Here is a 21820-nt window from a genome sequence, read left to right as displayed (position 1 = left end):
CATCTGTAAACTGTAGCCAGCGTAGACAGCGTCAATGATTATAATGGGTTCTATTTGCTTTTGACATGATGTTCACATCTGGTTTAGGCAAATGTCAGCTGTTAAGCGACTGATACCAGTGGGCGGGGCCTATGGTACGATGATGTAAAACTATTCTGCGATGTCTTGCTCTAAAGGCAGTCATATGCAAATGTATTAGCCCGTGTGATGTCACAAATCCCACAATATCCAAACAAGCCGTTTTTAGAGCTTGATTAAATTAATGATATGTTTATTATAAGGAGGAAGTTTGAAGCTATGAAACTTGCAGGATGTTTTAATGGTACAAAGATTTTTCATATGTAAAAAGATCAAGCCAAATTTGATTTATCATGTCATGACCCCTTTAAACATTTAGTCAATTGTTTATTATTGTTATTCAGACAGTCAGCATCTTGTATTAACTGAGAACATTATTTTTTTGACTACACATATATGTAGATTTTCATGAAATTCTTATACAGTAAGTTGAAGAAATATGAAAAATTTTAACTCAACAAGACCTTTATAGCAGCTCCACATTGAAGATACTGTTGTCACACCTCAGCCACTAACACATATTCAAGCTGTTTTCCAAAACACCTGATCCCTTTACCACATCTGCGCTTAGAGACCCGGTTACCAGGTGAATATGTGTGTGTAAGAGAGAGAGAAAGAAAGCAAGAATCATTTTCCACATACAGTATATCTAATGTCAGCCACATAACCATGATTGTTTGTGGGTCGTGGGTCAAAGGCAAAATAGGGCATTTTATGTACAGTAGGGTCCAAATATATAAGACCACAAAATATAATTTAAACTTTTATTAAATATAATTTTAAAACAGAAACATTACAGTGTAAAATGAATATGGAATTTTAAAGAGTTTGCACTATTTATAGGTCACTAATCAAATAAGCAAATTTGTGGCACTGATCATATGAATTCTTTTGTACATAGTGTTGCTTTACATTTGAACTTTGCTGATAACATCATTTATGGAAAAAAAAAATTAAAATAGAAGCATTTTCACTAGTGATGTTGTCTGTTATTTATCTTGATAATATAATGACTTATTATTAATTTTGATTAATATAATTTAGATTAAACTTAATTTGCAGGGGAAACATGCCATATTCTTTATGTAGTAATAACGTTATTGGCAGCAGGTGTGGGCGCTAATATTGTTATCATTATAGATATCATGCTTGTCCTTTAATATTTTGCTGATTTATAAATCACTAAATCAAGACAGTGCCTAAAGGGTCAACTTCACACTGTCCCTCTTTACCAGCATAAAAAAACCCTGCAATTCAGATTTAGAATAAATTATACAGTGAAACCGAGCAAAGCATCAATAATAGAATGCTCCCCTCTAGCTATGATCAATAAAGCTGTCAACGCAAGTTTACACAGTTTCATGTGACTGTTTGAGTCCTGCAGTTTAGCTCAAACTCACAGCCATGATCATAACCTTATTCATATACTTGATTAATTGTGCAGCCCATATATACAAAGAGATACAAAATTATTTATTGTGTCATTTCACATTTAGGAACCTGTGTTCTCTCCTCTCATTTAGAAACATCATAAAGATTTAAACGCTCACGCTGGCATGATGGGACACTGGAGGAATCATGAGGACCCATAGTATTTCCTGTGTCCGTGGTTACCAGCATCATGTTTGTACAGAGCAGACCTTACTTAACACAGAGAGTGTGGGGTTTTCACACAGCCCTCCCAACACATTAGAAATTCTCTCTAAAGACTACAGCCAAATCTAAACACCCTTCATTCCTGCCTCCTGTACGCTGAGGAGGCCTGTCAGGTTCCAGCGGAGAAAAATACAGGATCATGCTTATTCAAAGATTATGGGAAAACAAAAGGAAAGACTGAGTGAGCTTTGGGAAAGTAAAGAAACAGAGAACTGGAAGTAGAGCTGTTTTAGAAAATGATGTGCACAAATGGGCTCCGAAATTCCAAAACAAGGAGGTTTGGGGTAAATTTGAGAGACGGGGAAAGTACATATTTACAGTTTTAGCAGAAAATGTCTATATTTTCACCCATTTTATTGTCAAAATTATCTAAAAATATGGTGACAAAAATGTTTATAGTTAAATTTAATATTCAAGAAACCCCATATAAAGGGATAATTCTAAAACGTAACATTTTATTATACTGTCCTAAATAGTTTGACGCAGCATTGTTCTGCACAAGGTAAATTACACTACTGTTGAAAAGTTTGGAGTTTGGGGTTTGGGGGCTTTTTTAAAGAAATTAATACTTTTATTCAGCAGGGATGCATTAAATGGATCAAAAGTGCCAGTAGAGCCATATAATGTTACAAAATATTTTCATTTCAAATAAATGCTGTTCTTTTGAATTTTCTATTCATCAAAGAATCCTGAAAAAAAAAACTGTCACGGTTTATACAAATATATTAAGTGGCGCAACTGTTTTCAACATGTTTCTTGGGCATCAAATCAGCATATTAGAATGATTTCTGAAAGGGATAGTTCACCCAAAAATGAAAATTAGCCCATGATTTACTCACCCTGAAACCATCCTACTGTAGGTGCATATGACATTCTTCTTCCAGACGAATACAATTGGAGTTATATAAAAAAAAAATCCTGGCTCTTCCAAGCCTTATAATAGGAGTCAATTGGTATATATTTTTTGGAAGTCCATCAAAGCCTATCCATCCGTGATAAAAGTGCTTGACACGTCTCTGGCCTTAATAAAGGCCTTCTGAAGTGAAGCGATCATGTAAGAAAAATATCCATATTTAAAACTTTATAGACTAAAAGGTCACGTTCTGGCAGGTCACGTTAGTCAAGCTCGCATCAGCTGATCCACGTCTACCTATAGGAATACGACACCTATCACTTGTATACATGTATAAGCTCCTTCAGTATTATCAGCAGCTATCACGTTTCTCAGGAGCTATTAACCCTCCTCCATCCCCAGCTCCTCCTCTCGTCAGTCAGGATTTGGCATTCTCATTCCCCTTGAATCAGACTAAATTCTCGAATCATGTTGTACTTTAAAATCTTGAATTAATGATATCTGCAATACAATCATGTTGGTTCTGTTGTTTACCCTAAGGGGGGTTATTGCTGCTCTCCCTGCTCTTATCCATACTAGGCTGCATGGACGTGCAGGGAGTTCTTGCCCAGAACAGGACCATACCGCCAATCCAAACTGTATGCGAATTGTCAATCGTATTTGACGATAGTGGTCCTGACAGAACTAGCTTTCGGCAGACGGCCGTACGCAAGTCGACTTGCGCCAAAAGAGTAACCCTTGACGATGTATGTAGGAGTAGCGCAAGCTTTGACGCCTCTCGCGGTTCGAACAAACAGTGCTGGGAAACCACGTTCATCATTACGTAGTGCATCAAGTTCAAGGGTTACTCTTTTGTCGCAAGTCGACTTGCGTACGGCCGTCTGCCGGAAGCTAGTTATTTCAGTCGATGAAGTTTTAAACAGGGATATTTTTCTTACACAAACACATCGCTTCACTTCAGAAGGCCTTTATTAACCCGCCAGAGACGTGTCAAGCACTTTTATCACGGATGAATAGGCTTTGATGGACTTCCAAAAAAATATACCCATTTTGAAGCTGGGACGAGCCAGGACATTTTTTTATATAACTTCGATTGTATTCGTCTGAAAGAAGAATGTCATATACACCTAGGCTGGCGTCAGAGTGAGTAAATCATGGGCTAATATTCATTTATGGGTGAACTATCCCTTGAAGGATTATGTGACACTGAAGACTGGAGTAGTGATGCTGAAAATTCAGCTTTACCATCACAGCAATAAATTACAGTTTAGAATATCTTAAAATAAAAAAACAGTTCATTTAAATTGTTATAATATTTCATAATATTACTGTTTTTACTCAAATAAATGGAGCATTGATGAGCATAAACTTCTTTTAAAAACTGCTAAATTAATACAAACTAATAAAATAAAGTAATAATGTTAAGATAACTGAATTCAAAAGATCAAACATTTTGTGAGAGAGAAGTCACCATATTTTGAAAATTATCCAATGCAAAGTACAAGCAAAAATAATACTGATGCTTGCCTTGGCAAGCGTCACTAAATATAGAAAGTGAGAGAAAGAAAGAAGAAATCAGAGAGAAAGAGGTACACAGAGAATGTGAGAGAACGATATGCGCCAGTGCCCATTATGTTCTCCAGTAAGTCCTGGGAAAATAAACAGCTTCATTAGCACGTCCTTTATAGAATTTCTCTCTCTCTCTCCCACACATAGCGTGTGAGCGCCTTGTCTGAAGCATAAGACAAAACTATCCAAACAGAAGACGTCAGTCAGAAGCCAGCTCAGTGCTCATTAATACATCAAAATGTTCCAGAGCCCACCACGCCTGAACCCCGGCCTGCCAAACGCTTACCTGAGACCCCTCCATTATGACCTCACCACTGGAACACAAACACTGCTAAAACTGATCCCGGAACATTCCAAAAATAACATGTCACACCAGATCATCGCAGATTTATCTTAAAGGGGGTGTGATATCTTACATTTCATTTTTTTTTTTGGTGTGGTATATAAACAGGCCGTCTGACCGAGCGCTTTGTGATAGATTAAGGAATATGGTTGACTTGTGGTTTGGCTAGGTAACATGGTCCGGTTAGCCCCTGCTGGTGGATGTCGTAACTACACCATCTGGCTGCAAAAGAGCATCTTTGACGGCCATTAAAATAAATTAATAAAATAAATAATTATTTACATAAATAAATAAAATTGTTTATTTAAAAAACATTTATTTATTTATTTTTCTTTAAAATAAGTACATTTTTAAATATTTGCATTTATTTATTTTTTAGAACAAGGCTCCAGGACCCTTGTCAACTAGGTCTTTCACTTAATGATATCTGGCCTCACTACTGATACATGCCCCATTCAAACAAATTCCTCAGAGAGTGTATCGGTCCGTGGCAGCTTGATTTCCCAGTGTCGCAGACATTAGTGAGTCAAGTGGAACCAAATTTAATGGGTCACCCCGATGCTGCACACACACACACACACACACACACACACACACACACACACACACACACACACACACACACACACACACACACACACACACACAAGCCTGGCCTCTCACCCTATAATTTAGCCTCCCCTTCCATCAGCACAGACAGTGGGGTGTAAGTACTCTCTCACGGTCTTACTGTCAGTGGGCTTGTAAGCACTTCAGTACAAGCCTACATTTTCCCTCAGTCACAGCTAATACACAGCAATTTAACAAGTCACTTTACTGATCAGCCTGTGGGAAAACACATACACAAGACCCTGCCTGTCTGTCTGTCTATCTCAGAATTTTCAATTTCAAAGTACTTTTTTTTTTGGCATAACTGTTGATGTATTAACAAAATAAAAAAATAATTTACAAATAAATTATTATAAAAGCTATAAATAAAATAATTAAAAACTAACACACACACATAAAATATGTTTAAATTAAATATTTTATTCAAATAAATAAATAAATAAATAGAGTAAATAAATCGAATAATATGTGAAAATAAAATGATGGAAACACAAAAGCATGCACAAGTCCAAGTCCTTCACTAGAAAGAAACTATCCTGAACTATGATGTCAAAGGCAGCAGACAGGGAAAAAAACATATGTCCATTTGATGTTTGTGTGTATGTATGGCACTGGTAAAACATTTTACTGAAAACATTGCACTGAAATATTATATTATTTATATTTATCTACAAGTTGTTTCTATATTTATGTTTATGCTGTCACAATACACAGCTACTTTTTGAATGACCATTAAAATGTAGAAAAATGCTTTTTGTTGCAAGATAGTGTAGTTACGTCATCAACCAGCAGGGGCTCACAGGGCCAAACTTTGACCCCTTGCTACATATTCCCATTTCAGTTTCCCATTTTTCTTATTCAGTTTCAGGTAGATTAGTGTTATTCTTCTGTCGCAACCTTTCTCTTTTTACCTTCAATTAACATCAACTAAAACGTTCCAGAATTAATGCATATGCGTGTGTGTGGTGTTATGACAGCAAATCCACAGTGTGATTCCCATACCCACACCATTAAGACTTCCCTCCCTCAGGCCACTCTGCTCATGAATAGGGAGAGACGAAGAGATGAAGGGGGGGGGGGGGGGATTAAGGTCGAGATCAGGTGCCGGCCACATTGCCTGAAACGCACTCAAAGATCTGACAGAGCCCACAGGCTTGAGCTGGGCATGTGGAAGATCAGCAGAACGGAAAGAAGTGCTGGACGTCCCATGACAGGGAGCTCGTGCGTGATGGAGGGGTCACAGCGTTACACGCTCGTCATCATTATCTACCCAGCATCAGCATGTTGCCTAAGAGCCTGTATAATTATGAGAGCATGCAGGCCTGATGGCCCCGTTGTGGCCTGTTAGAAAAGCCTGAGTAAGCTGGATCAGGACAACACGCGAGAAAACACACACCTACAGCAGATGGAGACAAGAGAGACGAGCAGAACGACTACACAATGAAAGTCATACGGGCGAGTAAATGATGAAAGAGCTTGCATTTTAGGATGAACTATCCCTTTAAGAGACGAAGAGCTCCTTTTCTTTTCCTTTCTCTCTCAAATAAAACATAAATTTCAACAATCAATCTGTGTAAGAAGCATAGGTGTGATTCATGTGCATAATGCTTTTCTGTAAAAGCATACAGCAGATTGGATCTCTTATGTCTGATGTTTTAATACTGCTACACCTGTTTGAGAGAATCTTCAGTGCACAGCAAGATTCAAGAGGAACCACTTGTGCAAAACAGTTATTCTGCAGGCTTGTATGATCCACTTAGTATAGAGAGAGAGATAGGGAGAGAGAGAGAGAGAGAGAGAGAGAGAGAGAGAGAGAGAGAGAGAGAGAGAGAGAGAGAGAGAGAGAGAGAGAGAGAGAGAGAGAGAGAGAGAGATAGAAAGATGGAAAAAGAAGGATGGGAGGAAGAGAAAATCGATGAGATGCTATTTTTGAGCTTTAAACCTGGATATCAATACATGCATGGCTCCTTTTCAAGGCTGAATGCATTATCAGAAGGCTGGCAAAGATTGTAGCAATATTCCTGACTTTAAAGTGCACAATATCACCTCATTCTCACTCTCTGCCTTCTATTTCTCAAAAGAAGCTTTTTCGTTTTTTTCAAAATGGCTTTTTAAAGGGATAGGTTCACCCTAAAATGAAATTTCTGTCATCATTTACTTATCTTCAAGTTGTTCCAAACTGGTATGACTTTCTTTCTTCAAAGAAACACAAAAGGAGAAGGTATGAAGATGCGTTTTTTTCTCTCTTTCACACAGTGAAAGTGGATGGTGACCAAAAAAAAAAAAAAAAAAAAAAAGCACCATAAAAGTAGAGTAAAAGGGGTCCACATGACTTATCCGCTATATTTGCAGTCTTCTAAGCCCCAAGTTTGCATTATGTCAGGAAAATTATTCAATTTACATCTTCACTCTCCTTGGCATGTTCATGAGAGATGTAGCGATATATGATTTGCAAATGAGTTTTTTTTTTAAAAGTCTAATCATTTTGATTAATTGTTTGATCTAATTAACTTCACCCTCAACACCCTCAAATGATCCAGTAGTCTTAATGTTTTCAACATTGATAATTCTAAGAAATGTTTCTTGAGGCTTGAGCATCATGTGACACTGCAGAAATAGAAACCAAGTGGCTTGGTTAAAAAATGCTTATTCCTTGTCACGGTCGCAGCTGGAAAGGAACAACTCAGATTAACATGGAAGATATTTTTATCGCTTGTCGCTTTATCACGTTCACCAGGTTAAGACACAGTGTAACGGTAAAGACAAGACCGAGTTGTCCAGGAGTCTGTTAGTACTGAGAAAAGACAGAGAGAGAGCCTTTAAGAGAGAGAGAGGTATGGATGAAGTCATCCATCATCCCTCTGTCTTTGGGTCTGACACCGAGCCTCACGCTACACCCCACAAATCACACAGCAACTGCCAGAGTTGCAGGCTGCCCTCTCCAATCTCTCTCTTCCTATTCTCTCTCTCTGTCTTGTCAGTTGCTTTTACACCCCCCTCCAAGCCCTCTGCCTATGTCTCCTTCAAACAGAAAACAGACACACACACACAAACATACTGCATCCAACAGAAATCACACATTCTCTCTCTCATCCACCTTAACCTCTCCAGCTCTCGCCTTTCCCTTCCTCTAAAGGAAACAAGAAAGCTCTGCGACAGCAGGGGAACAAACACCAAGCACATTACAGAGGAAAATACCCTGAGCTTTGCAAAACTACCCCATTAAACAACACTGTTTACACGTTATTTTTGTGGGCGTCTGTGATATAAAGCATTTGTCGCTTTTAAAGGCGACATGAAATCAGAATTTACTTTCTTAATAAATGTCTCCGGTCGTTTTGTGCATTACTGATGAGTGTTACTTAAAAAAACTGAGTTGAATACAAAATAAGCTCAATCGACAGCATTTGTGGTATAATGTTGATTACCATGGAAAGTACTTTTAGATTATTTCCCCTCATTTTCTTTAAAATAAGCAAAAATGGATTTATAACGAAAAGTGAATTGGGACCATTTTTGGATAAAACTTGTCTTATTTGAGAATTATTACTGTACGTTGTCATGGCAACCATGTTATGAAATTGGAATAAATTAGTTAGTAATCAAATTTTCCACCTTAAAAATTATATAAACAGATTTACGTCTTGTGGCTATACCAATTTCACCAATTCCCCATTCACCAATTTTAGCTTTTTTTTTAAATAAAAGGAAGGACAGGTGGACATTTTTGTTGTAATCAACATTATGCCTCAAATGCTGTAAATTAAACTTGCTCAGAATCCAGAATATTCTATTAAAGAAAAATCTATCTGCAAAATCTAATGACACATTTGGCATTTGAAATTATTTTTGAATAATAACCAGTAATATCATAGCCCAATTTTCACAATTCAATTAAATGCGTATAGATAAAATCAAGTCCTGCCCTATATCATATCTCACTAATATTCTGTATCACTCTGAAATACGTCAAGTAATGCAAGTTAAATGTGTTCTAAATGCTATCTTCATTATAAATGTTTGTCGCTAGTATATGCAGCACATTCTGCTGCCCTGTGGGAACTGTTTTCTTCTGGCACATCAGGCTTAAATTAAACCTTAATCAACCTATAAATCAGATCCTGTCATATGAAGCTGATGAGCAGAGCGACTCAAAGTGGGGGACGCGTACTTCCTCACACTAGAGGTTTGGATCGCGTTGTACTTGGAGGTTTAGTATTCTAATATATAAAGCTTGGCAGAGAGCTATACAGGTGTAATTATGCTGTCAAAATCAGAAAATCAGAACATATTTAATATTAAAGGCACAGTTCATTAAAAAAATGATTTCTGTCATTTACTCGTGTGTGGGTTTGAAACAACATGAGAGCAAGAAGATGATGACAGGACTGTCATTTTTGGCTGAACTATTCCTTTAATATACAGCTATATGGAGAGAGACCTCAGAGCAATGAGATTTTACTGTGGATGGAGCTGTGAAAACAGACACCAAGTGGGCAACAAAATGTCCTGATGATTGTCACTTTGTTGCTTTGCACCTGGTTAGGATGTAATATTGTTAGAACACATTGTATTGTTGACACTTGCCTGGTACTCCTGGTGGGGTTTTGAGGAACTTTCCGTTGAAATGTTGAATCACCACATCACATTTCTCAGTGGACTCCATTCTGAGACAGAAAGAGAAACAAAAAGAAACACACAGCATTAGGCAATCAGAATTAAAGTCATCGGTCATGACTGCAGTGAAAACATTGACAACTGAACAGATTTAGCTTTTTAAAACTCTGCTTTATGACTGTTACTTTAAGTGCGGACATTTTTGGCCCTGTGGACATATATTAAAACACACTTTTCATACTCTCAACAGTTTAATTTGTCTATAACAATTATTGTCTATAATAATTTCCACCATTTTTCAAATTATGTATTTTGATTTTGTTAGACAACATTATGTAGTGTATAACTCCTTTACCTCATGGCTAGCTTTTTATGTATAAAAAATACAGTTTAATAATAGCTTCACATTTTTAATAATTTGACAAGTGTATAGCTACAGCTTGATAAGAAATTATGCAAAGCAAAAATATTCTGTAATGTTTTCTTTACATATTACATGTCTCATATTTCATGTAAATCATGTAAATTGTTGTCTCATTGATAAACAAGTACAATCAATTTCGGACCAAAAATATGATGGAATATCAATCAATCAATCAATCAATGATTGAATAAATGAATCAACCAATATGTCATGTTTATTTGACTATGTTTAGAACATATTTAAAGAATATAAAATATATTTTATTTTAAATCAGTAATTAATATTTCTATACAGAATTTTGTTTAAGATTGAAGATCTGTGTCTAAGTCAAGGGTAAACCAATATTTTATAAATTGATAAATATAATAATCCAAAATAAGTGATAAAGGCATGATAAAAAGTTCAAAGTTTTAATGTGATATATATATATATATATATATATATATATATATATATATATATATATATATATATATATATATATAAATATATATATAAAGTTGAAATCTATTAGTATTAACCTCAGGGACATTAAAACTCCTGTAATTGAAGAAACATCCTTATATGTTAATTTCGAGAATGAAAGGAGAGGGATAGAAAGAGTGAGAGAGGGAAGATAAAGAACGGCAGGGGTGTTATATAGTGTTTGTTTCGGGCTGCTGGGAGTCTTGATTTAGTCTGTGCTCTCTGGAGTGGCTCCTCTCCTCTGTGCGGCCCCATTCAGCTCTGCTCACCCAATCATGGCTGAACGGCTAATTGCCTGGCTGGCACAATTGCACACACACACATATACACACACAGCCTCTGCTGGGATCTCTTACACAGCCAGTGACCCTGAAAACCAGCCAACCCACCCTACACGCGCCACACAAGGGGGGGGGGGGTTGGGGGGAGCAGGAAAAGAAAGAAACTAAGGGATGTTTTTATATGTGCCCTCTTGAACAAACGCTGTCTAGTCTTGCATGAGCCAAAGAGAGGGTTGGTTGTCAAGGTTACCTGGCGAAACCGACCCCTCGACTGACCCCGTTGGCGTCTCGGAGTATCCGTGTGGAGATGACATGTCCGAAAGGCTTCAGCATGTTCTCCAGCTCTTGTTCATCCATTGAAACCGGGAGGTTCGAGATGTACAAGTTAGTGGGGTCCTGTTCTTGTTGCTGTGGAGAAAACAAACACACACAATCTGACATTAGAAATCATGATGTAGTCGCACATATTCAGACTTTAAATTATAGGCATAAACGCCAGTTGCAGCTTATCCGGGACAAAAACAACCCATTTAGTCAGGACGTGGCCTTCTGAGTGACATATCAATTGACTAGGGGTGCAAAAATCTGAAATCAGACTCAACGAAAACAAACTATACAGGTGGAAATGCCTTGTTTACTTGCTACAAAGTGTCTCAGACAAAACTTTGAAATGTCTTTCTGAGATCACAACCATCCTAAGAGTATTTTGGTCTAATCTTCTATGCTGCAATGGGCGGCATGAGAAACCCAGGACGGTGAGGAAAGAGAAAGAGTGAGCTGTTAAAGCTGAAAGCTATGTTTAAATGAAGACCACAAGATGCTGGAGGGCCTTAACTGGATACATCACTACCTGTCTCTCACTCACGCACTGGTGTTGATGGCCTCTTCTAGAGACACTGTGCGGCTGGCTAATGGGGGTCTGAGAGGACAGAGCACACGATACAGACACTGGATGGTGGTTGTTGAAGGGTGTGTGTGTGCGCAAAGACCAAAATGAGCAGCATTAAAGCACTAGCACACTAAGAGAACATACTGCATTTGTCTCTTTGAAGCCCAGGCTAAAATGTGCAGAGGAAAATCATAAAAAAAAATAAAAAAAATCTGGACCAAGAAATGGCATATCCATTAACACTTAAATGAATACCTCGGGTCTTTAGTGACCCGGGACGTCATTCACTACACTCCTCCTCATTCATTTTATAAAGTTAGACATAAACCTTCTTAGTATTCCTCAATTACTTCATTATAATATATCCATTATAAATATAAATAAATGCCTGCTTTCCCATTCGTTTTTTGTAAAAATTGCATAGGGTCGCTAACGACCCGAGGTGTGCAACAGTGTAAAGTTTTTTGTATAATTTCACCAAATTACAGCTTGAAATAAAACAATAAAATGAAATCATATTTAATCTCAAACTTGTAAAAAATTGTACTGTATATAAAAATATTTAACATCAAATAAGTACTCCGAAGAAGTATATATGAGTCCATGTCAAGACATTTACTGGCTCTCCGATGTCCGTTTAATGGCACAAATATTAACAGCATCTCCATCTTAATTGGTTGAAAGTGGAAGACCGGATGATTGAAGTAATTTTACAAGCAACATGAAAGATTTTACAGTTTAAAATTCCTTGGATTGGTACAATCAATTAAAATGCAATTTAGGCCCTGTTTACACCTGGTATTAAGATGTGTTGTTGTCAATCGGATCACAAGTGGACCACACTAAATACATGTGTAAACAGAGTCTAAAACGTTTTGAGCTTGTCCACTTTCAACCACCTCCAGATGTAGTCGAAAACGCATTCGACCGGATTTCTTTTTGTAGTGTAAACGTTCATGCGGTAGAATGTGTTCTAACAGCCACAAAAGACCGCCTACTGTCCACCTACTGACCTAATGCGTAAACATTACGTGAAGCTCGCTAGCCAGACGGGATTTAAACTTAGTCGGGTGAAGACCCAAGTTTGGTTTGAAGACCAGAAATGTACCAAGCACAATGTTTTCTCACCATTCCTGATTTTTAACACGCACGCACACACACACGACACAAGCGTGGTCTTGTGGCTATCAGAGCAGAAACAAAAGCTGATGCTCTCTGTATGTTTTTCCGTTGTCTCTGGTCACGTTTCATTTCGTCCAATTGATTGAGAGATCTGAAATACCGCCCATAAAGAAATCAGGACAAGTGGTTGAAAGTGGACAAAAGAGATGGATTAAAATACCAGGTATAAACGAGGATGTGTCTCCTTGTGATCCAATCGACCAAAACACATCTAAATACCAGGTGTAAACAGGGCCTTAAAGTCATATACATATGCCAGTGGACAGGCAGATTTTCAATCCCCAAAGCAAAAACTAATTTCCTTAAACGTACAGTAGTATATAGGGCAATGAAAACATGGAATTTTCTACCATTGTCATCAATTAAAATAACAGGTAAAGGTACACTTGGATCGATGCATAAGTGTTAGACCTTTTTTTTGTACATTCACAGATTGTTGTAATGTTGAATATAGGCTATGCTAAGCGTGTTGTTTTTGGATTCGTTATTGAGAGTATTTTTTAATGTTTTGTGTGTGTTTTTTTTTTCCTTTTTTTGGTTTTAAGTGTTGTGTGGACCCCAGGAAGACTAGCGGTGCTCTTGGGCATAGCTAATGGGGATCCAAATAAATAAACAAACAAATAAATAAACTTAATTTACAACTTTTTGCAATGTTTTTTTTTTATAATTAAAAAAAAAATTGTTTAATTTTTAAAGAATGCATTATTATTAGCTAATATTTATTATAAAAAACTAGCAAACTTTCTAAGACCACCTCATTCTTGAGGTGTAGTAACCGCTGCGAAAGAAAACGGGACGGGATGGGCTATATCATAACAGAACCAGAGTGAGAGAAAAAGAATCAAAAACAGAAAGTGTTGGTGGGCCAGTAGAGAATGACGGCGACCTGCTGGTGAGTTAAGGAGTTATCTGACATATGAGCGTGTGTGCAAATATTCCATTTGTGAAGTGTGAGGCCCATCCCTGCAGGAGCCCATCACTCTTTTATTAAGTGAAAGTGATTAAAAGAGCAACTGTAGTTGCTTTATGATATCTCCTCACACACCAGATGTTCTCTATACTCACATTCCCTGGCTGAGATCCAAACGGGTTATTGAACACCCCACGCAGGGCATTACAACCGGCGACATTATTAAAACTTAAAACTGCTCCAAAATGACCACTACTGTATAGACAAGAAAAGGTTTGTACAATATATAAAACTGTTTTATGTTTATTAAACTAAATAATAAAACCATAAAATGTTAATAAGAAATAATAAAAAGTTAAAATATTTAATCATGGAAAGTTTAAGCAAACAACAGCATATAAAGCCCTATTCGGAAGGTAATTGTTTCTCAAGGTGACATCCATAAAAGAACAATTTGTATGGCTCCTAGTCCTTCGTGATAAAACTCATGCATTTGGATGACTATCATGCAGGGGACAGTTGCAGAAGTGACTAATGCAATCTTAAGAAAGACAGAGTATTCTGAAACATTTATACTTCTCTAAAACTGCACATACACTACTGGATTTTTTATAACTGATAAAAAATTAAAAGAGCTGATTTATATTTTAATATATTTTAAAATGTAATTTATTTTAATTTATTGCATTTTCAGCAGCCATTACTTCAGTTTTCAGTGTCACATTATCCATTTTCCATTTCTTATTATTATCAATGTTGAAAACAGTTGTGCTGCTTAACATTTTTTTTTTTGGAAACCATGACACATTTTTTTTCAGGATTCTTTTAATGAATAGAGTGTTCAAAAGAATATTTATTTGAAATGGTAATCTTTTGCAAGATTATGGGCCAGATTTACTAAACAGGGCAAATGAGCGTGCGAGCGCAATTCCAAAATAGCAAAGATGGAAGTGAAAAGTTCTGAGCGTGATCTACTGACAACACGCACATTAAAGAACATAGACGCAGGCGGATCATTTAACGCAAATTAGCGTCTGGTTTAAGACATTGTTTGCTGAGCAATAAAATAATGCCGCAAATACCAGTAAACTGACTAGCGCAAACCTTAGTAAATCACCTTGCATGATTCATTTAAATACTGTCCTCCCATAAATGTTGTGTCTGAAAGGGAAACTCCTACAAAAGCATATGCAATAAGGTCAGCCACAAAAATAACCATCCATGCCTTTTCAGTGCTAATTTTTCACTGCATGTCTTTAGTAAATTCTGTCAGTAGTTTTTTTTTTTTAACGCCAAAGTAAGGGTTTGTGTTGATGCAAGCTATTAGTAAATCTGGCCTTATATGTCTTAAATGTGTTTTGTTTTTTGTACAATTGACAACATCCTTGGTGAATAAATGTATTAATTTCTCTAAAAAAATAAAAAAGTTAAATGCCCATGAATAATAATGAGATTATGTTGTGGCGAGACTGGATATGGAAAGAAACTGTAGCTTATAATTTTCTCCTAAGAGATGGGAAAAATATTGACATTTCCAATTCAGATGGCATTAAAATCACAGATTAACACCAGTATATGTTGATATTACCTAACATATCCATGTAAAAAACGTACCGCCTAATTAAGGTTTAAAACTGAATCCCAAAACACGTAGTTTAGGGTTATTCTGGAAATACCTTTACTTTAAAGGGGTTATCCACATCACACTGGTACTCCAGCCTCTTTATTAGGCTAAAACATCTATTTAATTGTATTAGAGCCAAAGCCTAAGAAATACAAAAGAATAAGCGCTTAGTGAAAATATCTCATAAATGTGTCACTCTCGTCAAACCTGAGAGCTGTGGAAGAGTGACAGGCAGGGGCATTACGTCTGTGATGTGGATGAGAAAATACATTTGGAATCTCAATATAAAGACAAGGGGCTGATTTTCTAAAGGACGGACGCTGTGAGATGTATGAATGATTTATGAATATGAAATGAAAACACCGGCCCTTCCTTCAGGCTCCGAACAAAACTGAAAACAGAGCTGTGTGTGTGATATATACCTTCAAGGATCGGTATGCTTCCAAAATGATTCAGTATGGGGGACAAGGCCATGTTGTTGTTCCTCTGGTTCTGTTTTGAAACGTTAGATGAACATATGTATGTGGGTCTCCATCATAACCTGAGGACACAAGGTATCCAGCGCTCTCTTTCTCTCTATGTAAGCTCTAATGTTTTTCACCTTACAGTATGAAAAGTGGTTTTGTCTAGGTCATGCTGAACAGAGATATTGAACTGATCATATTACACTCCTTAGATGTTGCCTTTGAAATCCAAAATGAGACAGTTTAATGGTTATGGATGATGGGCAAAACAAATGAAATCCACAGAGAGATAATGTGTGTCTAGTTTTTCAAGTTACTTATACAGTATAAGTAACTCATCAGAGGACTGAGAACACGTGAGCAACTGTTCACACACACATACACTCATGATTGTTTCACTATATTAGTGAGGTATACATTTCAGTATTCCATGATTTTATATCAGGTAAATGATATTTTCTATTGCCTAAACCAAACCAAACCCTACCCCTAACCACAAGCCTCACAGAAATAAACTTCAAATAAAAAACATGTTTTGGCTGATTTATAAGCCTTTTCAACTAGCAAGGACCAAAAATGTACTCGCTAGTCGGTTGTCACTATATTTCGCTGAATAAGTGAGTACATTTGGCCCTCACAAGTATAGCCAAACCTGTACACATACACACTAAACAAATGGCCATTGCACTCTGTGATGTAATTACATAATGTTAAAACACTATACAGTCAATTCCTAGTTCAGATTCCTTATTTGGAGGCATTTGAAAGGAATATAAAGGAACAGAACAAAATAAAAACTAAAAGGTTTCCTCTAATTGAACAAATACAATTAAGTTAAAATAAAAATCTTATTCTAATTGCACAGAAGAGAATAAAGTGTAGTCAAAGAGAAAATAGAAAACAAGATATAAATTATATTTACTCTAATAGTATGGAATAGAATAGAATAAGTTAATAAAGTTTTCTAAAATATTGTACATTTAGAGAATAAATGAATATTCTAAAATATGACATTATAAATAAACTGACGTTCTGAAATTCTGTATTGTTTTTATCATGAGCAGATAAATAAGCAGATTATAAATAAAGGGAATAACATATTTATTATTATAATTTTTTGTTTGTATTTATAATATGTATGTATGTATGTATGTATGTATGTGTGTGTATATATATATATATATATAAAAATATACCCCCCCCCCCCCCCCCCCCAAAAAAAAAAAACAAGGTAGATCTTACATAAAGTGCGTGTTCCCGGTCTGCAGAGTCCCAAAAAATAAACACAAAGAAAGAAAGAAAAGTTTATTGTCACTACAGGGACTAAGAAAAAAAAAGAAGAAAAAAAAAACATCTTTCCGTACAACACAGTGCAACAAACAGCCAGAGTTCATTCTGTCCTTGTTGCTGCCTTTCCCAGAACTGAGCGATGGGGATTTCAGCAAGCATCTGTGAATGTCATACCAATCCACATTTCACCTAGACCTCTGTGCCTCCTGTCGGACAGCTCTGGTCCCGCTCTAATCGTCACGAAACAGTCAGTACGCTCTGTTTAATTCTCTCTAACAGGAGCTCAGCAAAAAAAAAAAAAAAAAACATGCTTCATTCTCACAGATACTGCTGAAGGAACATGCCACTCTTGCTGATGGCTCTATAAATAGTTTTTAAATGCTTAATGAACGTAACATAAATATTTAATAATATCTAAACCGTTTGGAGCCCAGGAGTCTCGTTACAGACTTCATCTGCAGGAGAGGCAAAGTCAAGGGCGGAACCTTTCATGCAAACTAATGCATCTGCATGGACTGTCTAAGGCAGTCTGAGGATTGCACGTCTGAGACAGGTGTCCCAGGTCTGTCCGTGCTGTCTATGCTCAATATTTCTTTCGGGACTGTACTCGGAATGGTCCACGGTACTTCAGAGTATCAGCATTCCAGAGAAAGGAGAGATTAAACAGGGCTGGGAAGCTCACACACATTACAGCCAGAACTAACAGCCCAGCCAACGGGCCTGTGCTCAGCTGATTAGCCCATAGGGACAGAGAGCTCTAGTTGGAGCCCCGCCAGCAAAGGCCAAAGGGAGGGTTGGGGAAGAATATAAGGCTTAGAAGAACCATTAGGATGTTACAATGACTGTTGTTTAAAAACGAATGATAAAATCAATACCATCTTTCGATTAACACTGTGGGACCATATAAAGAGTCGTTTGTCACTAAACCAGCAGGGTAATAAATTTCCATCTCATTCCCTCTTGAAATGATGTCTTTACATGATGCCTAAACCTAGCCAGAAGGTAGTGCTGGAAAGCGATCACTGGGTCTTACTTAGAACCAGTTTAATATAAAATAATAAATGTCTTGCTCAAGGACATGATAGCGCATCTTTCCCCACATCTTTCACTACTGCACTACCTTATATGCGCCACATAAATGCTATCATGTAACATGACAGCCACCCCAAAGCAACCTACTCTCTCTGACAATCAGAGTAATTTGCAGGCCTGAGTGACAGGCTTCTGTCACCATTGGGTGGTTAACAGGGCTGGTAAAAGATGAAACCTCACTAATGCCATAGATTGCCACTAAATTGATGCCTGCAGTCTTAATTGAAGTTGCCATCAACAGCTGTTGCAATTTAGAGTTAATCACTGCATCGGGGCTGCTGCTCCTCATTTTAAGAGGATGGAGGGGGGAAAAAAATGGGCAGCGATAATTGCAACTGCAAGTGGAAATGATGAAAAAACAGTAAGAGTGGATTTTAAGTGTTCACATCCTTCAACATGCACGGATACCGATGAAAAAAAAGTATGTGTATGTGTGTGCGGCCAGGTGAGGTCTTATTGTTCCTGAAGGTGCAAAGGTGCTGAGACTGTCAGTGTCTTCAGTGCAAACGCAGCTGAATCCCAAAATGGAAAACGCTAGTCTCCTCTAGCAGCATGGTCGCTGTGGTGGGATATCACACTTTACAGCCCGGTTATTCTCTCTCTCCTGCTGTTTTTATTTCAGATAGGGTTTTTTCTTCTACTCCCCCTCTCTCTCTCAAGGGTTTCTCCACAGCTAAATGACCACCATAAAGATTAGCAGCCCATGACCTGAAAACATGTGTATGACTCAATGTCTGTACAATCACCCACAACCATTTATACAGTAACTCAAGCTCTGTTACAAAACCTTGTCAGCTCCCTCGCTGCCTACTGCCTATATAGAAAGCTGCCTAATGCAGTGAGTGATTTGGACCGCACTACATAGGCAACAGCTGTTGACCACAGAATAGCACTCCATAAGTGCACAGGTGTAATTGAGGGGTAATTGAGAAATCCAATTTCCTTGATCTTTAAACATATAAGAGGTCATTGTACTATAAAAAATCCTGTAAATTTCAGAACTCAAAACGTCCTTGTTAGTCCAACTTGTTAGTTGAAAACAAGCTGCCAAAAGGACTCGCTTTTGATTTTGTCACATGACGTAATAGTGCGATGAAAGATCGACTCCGCAGAAGAAGATCAACGACTACTTCTACATCATTGCCTCTTTAGTCCCTCCCACCGATTTGCACGTCATATAGTAGTAAATACAAGAAAGACGCAAACACAGGATTACTCGAGCAACAAAATGATAGATATGTCTCTGAGGATTGCCAAGAAAAAACAGTTTTTACATTGCCTTCCATGTGATCCTAACATTAAGAAAGCATGGATGAACTTTATTTTAAATAAAGTTCCAGATCACGTCAGTAAGACGCAGTTTGTTTGTTCGCTTCATTTTACTGCAGATTCGTTTTTAAACAAGACACTGTTCAGCGCAGGCTTATCAGGGAGACTGAAAATAAAAGATGATGCAGTGACGACTACATTGGATCCGACAGCAATATAACAACACAAGTGTGAGTAACAATTTTTTTACTATGTGTCACTATTGCTTTGTCTGTTACAGATCATTTGATATGAGTATTTATACTGTGAATAGTTGAAATTTGCTTTCCTCTGCTTTGGCATTTATGGGGTTAATGTGGTGGCTTCTCCGTTACAGAAGAATGCACATAGTGAACGGCTGCTTTTTTAAAATCTAAGCCATTTGCTGTAATCCTGAATAAAAGTTTCAGTGAGCGAGATCTTCATTCGTTTTGTCATCAGTAAGACATGTTTCATTTCCTTTAAAACAGGACAGGAAGTTTTTTACTTTATCGAAAAGGATGAACGATGAATAGCCTATTAGAATGACAGTGCGACAAACAATGGTACATTCATTCATAATTCCACACAGCAAGTTATCCTGTCAACTATAACTGTGGTAACTCTTAAAATGTATTTGTCACAACCAAGACTTATAAAGCATATGTAATACCCATAAATGTGTCACAATGTTGGCAAATGTTTCAACAATGTACCGGTACATTTTTCAGCTTTTTAAGCTTTTAATACAATTCCACAAATATAATGGTGGAAAACAAAAGGTATGTCCCATTTCGCACACTTCACTATTCAATGCTGTGTTGTAGTATAAGCAGTGTGGGTATTGTGGTCACAAAGAAAACTGCAACAAAATGTTGGTACGCTTTATGTGCTTGACATTTGCAACTTTCTCTACATAGCAGGAGGGCAGGAGCAACCCTAACCCTAACCCTAACCCTAAGGTTATTATTACTAACTAAAACTACAACTATTAAAAGCACTTTTGTTAATTGAAATAAAGCTGAAATCAAATAATATATATATATTCATTTTGTGAAAAAATTAAATAAAAAATGAAACAAAAATGAGAAATTGTGCCTTGAAAGGTTGAAGCATTAAAATTACTAACTGGAAATAAATCAAAACATAAACAAAACTAAAACAATAAAAATCAAATTAAACTTAAATAGTAATATTTAAAAAATATGTCAAAAGCACATAACAAAATTACTAAAAATTAAACAAATTAAAATGAAAACTGAATGTGGGCTGTAATCTAAAGCGTTAACAAACTATAATAGAACACACATAATACTAAAATAACACTTGGTACCAACCCATAAAATGGATTTAAAAGGTTATTTCCTTCAACTGGAAAACAGAAAATGCATCTATGTTGTAATAACTGTTCACACACTGGGTGCGCTAGTACATAGTACACAATTTCAGACACAGTGAAGGTATCTTATAAGACAGCATAATTAAGTTTTTTACCCATCAGGACAGACTTTACACCCGGAACGCACCTACAATACCCTAAAAACTTCCTGTTTAGAAACAGAGCACCAGTCTCTCTTTCGCACACACACATACTGCGGCCCTCAGAAGCTCGTGGCTCTCCTCCCCATGACATCCATCCATCACTCTCATTTTTCAACAATGTTTACTGGGAGCCAAATGAATTTATGATGCATTACCTTGTTAAAGAGGCCCAAGCAGAGAGGCCATATTTGTTGTTTGTGTGACTCACTGCATTTGTGTGATGAATTTGTGCATGTAATTTGGTGTATAATGTTTATAAAAGATTAGGTGTGTTGTGCTCATGTTTGTGTGTTTAACCTGCTTCACAAAAATTGGTTAACAATTCAAAAGGGCTATGTGTGTGCGTCTTTAGCGATGCATTTAGTCTGGAGTAATCCATCACAGAGCTGTAGCAGCATGTCATGGGGTAGAGCAGTGAATTATGGGTAGCAACAAACACAGGCTGCCAGCAAAGCTTGAATCAATCTCAAAGAACTCAATCTCGAAAAAACAAAACAAAACAAGAAAAACAAAGAGAAAGAACAGTAAGACCGGCAAGATACAACGCCAGATATTTAGTCTCTTTGTAACCATAAGGTTTAGAGTCTGACTGGACACCAACGTTAAATGCTTTGTTCAAACTAGAGAGCTGCCTCTGTGAGCAGC

General features: G+C 37.0%; 1 protein-coding gene across 3 annotated transcripts in view; it reads right to left on the bottom strand.

Moving 5' to 3' along the window:
- The window catches only part of rbms3 (RNA binding motif, single stranded interacting protein), a 137787-nt gene that overhangs the window by 30728 nt on the left and 85239 nt on the right, over positions 1–21820 (bottom strand). For all 3 annotated transcript variants that reach the window (XM_079893863.1, XM_079893865.1, XM_079893864.1), the window contains exons 5-6: positions 11146–11303; positions 9696–9775 (exon numbers count right to left, since the gene is read on the bottom strand). In XM_079893863.1, the coding sequence (XP_079749989.1) occupies positions 9696–9775; positions 11146–11303 (238 nt within the window). The remainder of the gene's footprint in view (positions 1–9695; positions 9776–11145; positions 11304–21820) is intronic.

The sequence above is a fragment of the Squalius cephalus genome, assembly GCF_949319135.1.
Source record: "Squalius cephalus genome assembly, chromosome: 15".
Taxonomy (NCBI): Eukaryota; Metazoa; Chordata; class Actinopteri; order Cypriniformes; family Leuciscidae; genus Squalius; species Squalius cephalus.
This window is presented reverse-complemented; position numbering and strand designations above follow the sequence as displayed.